The sequence below is a fragment of the Bison bison genome, unplaced genomic scaffold, assembly GCF_000754665.1.
Source record: "Bison bison bison isolate TAMUID 2011002044 unplaced genomic scaffold, Bison_UMD1.0 scf7180017864307, whole genome shotgun sequence".
Taxonomy (NCBI): Eukaryota; Metazoa; Chordata; class Mammalia; order Artiodactyla; family Bovidae; genus Bison; species Bison bison.
In genome coordinates, this window is record NW_011494879.1 from 1,008,317 (window position 1) to 1,014,563 (window position 6,247).

The 6,247-nt window shown below is 42.6% G+C and overlaps 1 protein-coding gene across 4 annotated transcripts in view; it reads left to right on the plus strand.

The window, feature by feature from the left end:
* The window catches only part of LOC104997334 (N-acetyllactosaminide alpha-1,3-galactosyltransferase), a 78,786-nt gene extending 72,869 nt beyond the window's left edge, over positions 1 to 5,917 (plus strand). For all 4 annotated transcript variants that reach the window (XM_010852035.1, XM_010852032.1, XM_010852031.1 and 1 more), the window contains one exon: positions 3,389 to 5,917. In XM_010852035.1, the coding sequence (XP_010850337.1) occupies positions 3,389 to 4,082 (694 nt within the window). In that variant the 3' untranslated portion in view covers positions 4,083 to 5,917. The remainder of the gene's footprint in view (positions 1 to 3,388) is intronic.
* The last annotated feature ends 330 nt before the right edge of the window (positions 5,918 to 6,247 follow it).

A 6,247-nucleotide genomic window follows, 5' to 3' on the forward strand; every position in this document is an offset into this window, starting at 1 on the left:
CTGATGTCACCACCTGTGCCTGTCCCAGGGGCATCTCTGATGGAGAAGGGTGACTCTGGAGTTTTGACATTTTTACTGAAAGAATCTGTACTGTTATGAGTCTGGAGCAGATGCTTAGCTCACCTCATGCTTTGGTATGAGAGGCTACAAGCCAGCTACCCTGTAGACTGATTTACTCCTGCTGTTTCCACGAAGAACAGAATGTGGCCTGCGGCTCCGCAATGGCTTCAGCCTTGTATCCGCAGCTTCACAGAACTAAGCAGTAAATTGTACACCGAGGTGAAAACCCTGAGCTCTCCTCTTGGAGGCAGGAGGGGATTGCTTGTACTCTGCAGCAGTAAATCCTCCCAAGAGTGGATTTGGACTTTAAGGAGGTGTGATGTTTGGTTTGTTTTCAAATAACAATGCCTGGAGCCAATTGCAATGCTTTCATCTCTAAATAATGTTAAACCTCACAAGGGCCCCCTCCCCTCCCTCTAGGATTGTCTCCCAAGCTTCAGGGCACAATAGATTTTTTTTCAGAGCCATGGCAAAGTCCCTCTTTCTATTGCTCAGATATATTCTCTCCGTTTAAAGAATCAATACTGTAAACCCCGGGGTTTTTCCAGAGACCAGTATTAAAACCACAGTTTATTTTTGTAGAAATGAACAGGAATCCAAACTACGACTAAGGAGCAAAAACAAATGCCAGTTATTATTACTCACAAAATGTCATAACTGGCCGTGAGTATGATCAGCAAATTAAACTTAGTCCACATTCGCTGAGCGTGAGTCTGGGGGTGATGCAGTTGTGTTAAGCCAACTCCTCTCCTTCTCTATCATCCCCACGTTGTCACGTGATAGTGTGTAGCTTGGCTCGCAAAAGACATGAACGTGTTTTTTGAATGAATAAGTAAATAGCTAAAATACCACATCTATTAGAAGGCCCCAAGTCCAAAACACTGACCACACAAACTGCTGGCAAAAATATTGAGCAAGAAGAGCTCTGATTCACTGCTGGCGAGAAGGCAAGATGGTTCTGCTGCTTTGGGAGGCAGTTCAGCGGGTTCTTATAAAGCTAAACATATTCTTATCATACAGTCTAGCAATTGCATCCTTGGTGTTCACCAAAAAAAGGTGAAACTCCAGATCCACACAAAACTTGCATACAGATGTTTATAGCAGCTTTATTCATAGTTTCTAAAACTTAGAAATAACTAAGATGTCCTTTAGTAGGTGAATGGATTAATAAACTGTGGCACATCTAGGTGGTAGAATATATTACCAGTGCAAAAAACACAAAATCTATCAAGCCATGGAAGAGATAGAGGAAACTTAAATGCATATTACTAAGTAAAAGAAACCCATCTGAAAAGACTACCTGCTGTCAGATTCCAACCTTGTAACATTCTGGAAAAGGCAAAACTATGGAGACAGTAAAAAGATCAGTAGTTGCCAAGGGTCGGCAAAGGGGAGTGGATGAATAGTCAGAACACGGAATTTTCAGGGTAGTGAAAATACTCGGTATGATATCATATACAGTGAAAAATACTTGTCATTATATATTTGTTGAAACCCATAGAATATACGCAACCAGGAGTGAACTTTAATGTAAATGGTGGGTTTGGTGTGATAATGATGGTCTGGGTTCATAAACTGCAGTGGGTGCTGGACACTGATAGAGGGGGAAGCTGTGGGAAGGAGTAGGAAGCATGCGGGTATATAAGAACTCTGCAGTTTCAGCTCCATATTGCTGTAAGCCTAAAAATGTTCTAATAATTAAAACCTATTAGAAAAGGAAATGAGATAGTTAAAATAAGTTTAAATCAGAGGTTATTTGCTCTGGTATTTGGATGGGTCTGACAATGGTTGTAGCTGGATAATGTATTGGTGTTTGGGGTAACCACTGGAAAACTCTTAAAGTGAATGTGTAACGTGGAAGGATATCCATGTCCCATAACCCATTCTCTGGGTCCCAGAGAAGGAGAAGAGAATGGCGATAGTTAGTCTTAGGGCATCCCCAATGGACCTAAGGGGCATGTCACCCTTTCATCTGGTAGGGCAGGATACTGTTCGAGTGGATGTTGGGGTTTCTGAGAGATGCCTGAGAACTAGCGCCCCCTGATGTTGATCGAAGGGTACGACCTTCCAGTTATAAAATGAGCAAGTTCTGAGGATCTGACGTAAAACATTGTGATTATTGTTAATAATATTGTTTTATATACTTATAAAGTTATTCAGATAATAAATCTTAAATCTTCTCCCCCCAAAAGAAATGATGATTATGTGATGAGATGAAGGTGTTAACCAATGCTACAGTGGTGGTAATTTTGTGATATATGTGTGCTGTGTGCTCAGCCACTTCAGTCATGTCTGACTCTTTGTGATTCTATGGACTGTAGCCCACCAGGCTCCTCTGTCCATGGTATTCTCCAGGCAGGAATACTGGGGTGGATTGCCATGCCCTCCTCCAGGGGATCTTCCTGACCCAGGCATTGAACCCACATCTCCTGTGTCTCTTGCATCGCAGGCAGATTCTGTACCCACTGAGCCATCTGGGAAGCCCTTTTGTAATATATGAATATACCAAATCAACACTTGGCACACCTTAAGCTTAAACTGTGCTATATGTCAATTATATCTCAATAAAACAGTATGAAAAAAGGACTAACACACTTCCGCCTACCCAAAGTCTGGAACCAACTGATAAATAAGACAAAAGGATAAGTAAGGTAGATGGTAGTGATGATCATCTTCAGTACAGTTAAAGCTGATATTGAAGAATATGGGTTATAAAACTGAAGGCCCTGAGCCTCCTGATGTTGAACCACAGAATTAGAAAGACTTAGGCATCCCTCATCCATAGCACGAGAAACTGCAGGTGTCTGGATGTTGGAGAAGGGCCTGTATCATTTAGCTACACTGCAGGGCCCAGAGCAGTTGAGAATACATGTCCTCTCCACCTGACTGGCTTCCAAGAGTGAGAGGAGAGGCTGGCCTGCCCAGTCACCTTCCAGAATCATCAGGTAAGTCACTTTACCTCCTCAAAGTTGAGTGACTGTATGGTGGAGAGTGGCCAGAAATAATAGTATAGCAATGGACTTGCCTTGATGAGAACAGCATGTCGTCTCCTGCAGAAATCCCAGGGTGTGTGTTCAGTTGCTCAGTCATGTCCGACTCTTTGAGACCCCTATGGACTGTAGCCTGCCAGGCTCCTCCGTCCATGGAATTTTCCAGGCAAGAATATTGGAGTAGGTTGCCATTTCCTCCTCCAGGGGATCTTCCCAGGGATCGAACCTGCATCTCCCTTGTCTCCCTCACCTCCTGCATTGCAGGCCAAGTCTTTACCCACTGGAGAAGCCTGCAGAAATCCCAGAGGTTACATTTATCCCATTCTTCTTTGTTTCAGATACATTGAGCATTACTTGGAGGAGTTCTTAACGTCTGCTAATAAGCACTTCATGGTTGGCCACCCAGTCATCTTTTATATCATGGTGGATGATGTCTCCAGGATGCCTTTGATAGAGTTGGGTCCTCTGCGCTCCTTCAAAGTGTTTAAGATCAAGCCTGAGAAGAGGTGGCAGGACATCAGCATGATGCGCATGAAGACTATCGGGGAGCACATTGTGGCCCACATCCAGCATGAGGTTGACTTCCTTTTCTGCATGGACGTGGACCAGGTCTTCCAAGACAAGTTTGGGGTGGAGACCCTGGGCGAGTCGGTGGCCCAGCTACAAGCCTGGTGGTACAAGGCAGATCCCAATGACTTCACCTACGAGAGGCGGAAGGAGTCTGCAGCATACATTCCCTTCGGCGAAGGGGATTTTTATTACCACGCAGCCATTTTTGGGGGAACACCCACTCAGGTCCTTAACATCACCCAGGAATGCTTCAAAGGAATCCTCAAGGACAAGAAAAATGACATAGAAGCCCAATGGCATGATGAAAGCCATCTAAACAAGTATTTCCTTCTCAACAAACCTACTAAAATCTTATCCCCGGAATACTGCTGGGATTATCACATAGGCCTACCTGCGGATATTAAGCTTGTCAAGATGTCTTGGCAGACAAAAGAGTATAATGTGGTTAGAAATAATGTCTGACTTTGTGCCAGTACATTTCTGAATTTGAGAGAGTATTATTCTGGCTACTTCCTCAGAAAAGTAACACTTAATTTTAACTTAAAAAAAAATACTAACAAAAGACCAACACAGCAAATACATATTATTTCTCCTTGTAACTTTGAGCCTTGTAATACGGGAGAATGAACCTGTGGTAATCAGATGTAAATTCCCAGTGATTTCTTACCTATTTTTGGTTGTGGGGGCGGGGAATGGATACACCATCAGTTGAACCAAAAAAAAAAAAATTGTCATAGACAAAGAAAAAGCCAGAAACATTCTATATGTGCCAATTGACTTACTGGAGAGAAGTACGCAAAGGGAAGTGTTTGGCAACAAGATAATGATTGTGAGGGGCTGTCCTCTTGATTTCTGTGTCTTCCTATCTCTGCTGGGTCTGAAGCAACACAGAGTTGCTTTTGCAGCAGGAGAACTCTTAGTAGGGCACAGTCTACCTTGGCAATCCTCAAATGGATCAATTTCCTTTCCTTATCAGGATATTGGCTTCTGTGCCAAGACCAGTCAAAATTCCCAATGCATATGGTGAAGATGTTGGAAGTCACAGGCAATCTGAGTGAGTCAGTGGGTGCTCAGCACATAATGAAAACAAAGCCTCCAAGTAAGTTGGCCATGAAATAAGCAAAGAGAGAGTTGAAAGACAGGGAGCTGATCCCTGTGGGGCATTGCCTTCTCTGAGGGGCACAGGGCATGCGGTTGGCACATAAATACAGCACGGATCCAGGCAGTGTGGGTGGTCTCCAGTCTCCTCAGCCATTATGACAGCCAGAGCAGTGTTGTCTTATGAGATGCTTCTTGTTTTGGCCGAGTCATATTCAGTATGCCGGACTCTGGAACTTGAGTCTTCAGATCCTTGGCCAGACGAAGTGGATGGTGTCCGAGGAAACCAAAACCTGCAGGGGACTGAAGAGAATTGCCAGGGGTTACATTTCCCAGACCTGGGCTTCATGACAGTCAGTTGTCAGCAAGTCCTGCCACCATCTGCCCTAACCCTCAGCCCATCAAGCCCCACGTTGCAGGGCTGACATCAAGGAACCTCTCATTTCCCCTTGCCCCATCTGCACTACTGAAGTATAACAACCAGATGTGTTTAATAAAATGGTTAGTTGATTTTATGTCAAAAGTAGAGGGGATGGCGATGGGAGATCCAGTCCTTGTGACTGAACACCTTACCATTCAATTCCTTTCTCTAAGAGAAGCTATGAAATTGTATATATTATTTAAAGTTAAGCAAGTCAGTGTAAAGGAGGCAACATTTACATATGCAGGCATGTTTATATTTTGCTCGTGTTCCAGTTTATGTCATTGCTTTTCATTTTCAAGCAATTGGCTTAAAGAGCCACCTCACTGGCTTGATGCTCAGCAGTGTGGGCTTCTTTGATAAAATGAAACCTCCGTTTTCTCTACTGTTTTACTGTGCCTCCTACTCTTCCGTTCTTGCCAAATTTTTTTACAACCCAGTAAAACAAAAGAAAACCAACAAAAATTCTGAAGAAGTGGGCTTGTAAAAGAAAAGGGAGATCAAAGGTCAGTTAGGACTCTTGCTTCTGTATAATTCAAGTTTTTGGGGATCCATTCTGGACTAGGGAGAGTTCATGGTTTAAGTCTGAAAGCAAAGAAATGACGTTTCTTCAAAGATCAGAGAAAAGGAATGAAGTTTCCTTTTGAAGGAATCTTGATTTTTTTTAAATTCACTTAAATTTAAAATCCAAATGGACAAACTCAAAAATCAATAGTTCAATGTTAAAAAACTAAAATAAAATTCCTGATTTACAATTAAATAAATTATTTTCTCAATATATTCTGGTCTTTGTCATGGATTGTACATTTTCTCTCAAAGATGTTCAGGACTGTCAGTAACAGAATTTTAAATACTTAGACTTTAAAAAGTCATTGGGTCCTAAAAAATGTGTGCACTGTCACAAAGATAGAAAGAACATGGTTGAGATTTGCTAACTTTTATAACAACAAATGCTCATATAGAACTTTCCAAAGTGATGCACTGAAGTAATTAAGTGCCAGTAGGATTAGGCTTCGGAGAAGGCAATGGTACTCCAGTCCAGTACTCTTGCCTGGAAAATCCCATGGATGGAGGAGCCTGGTGGGTTGCAGTCCATGGGGTCGCTAAG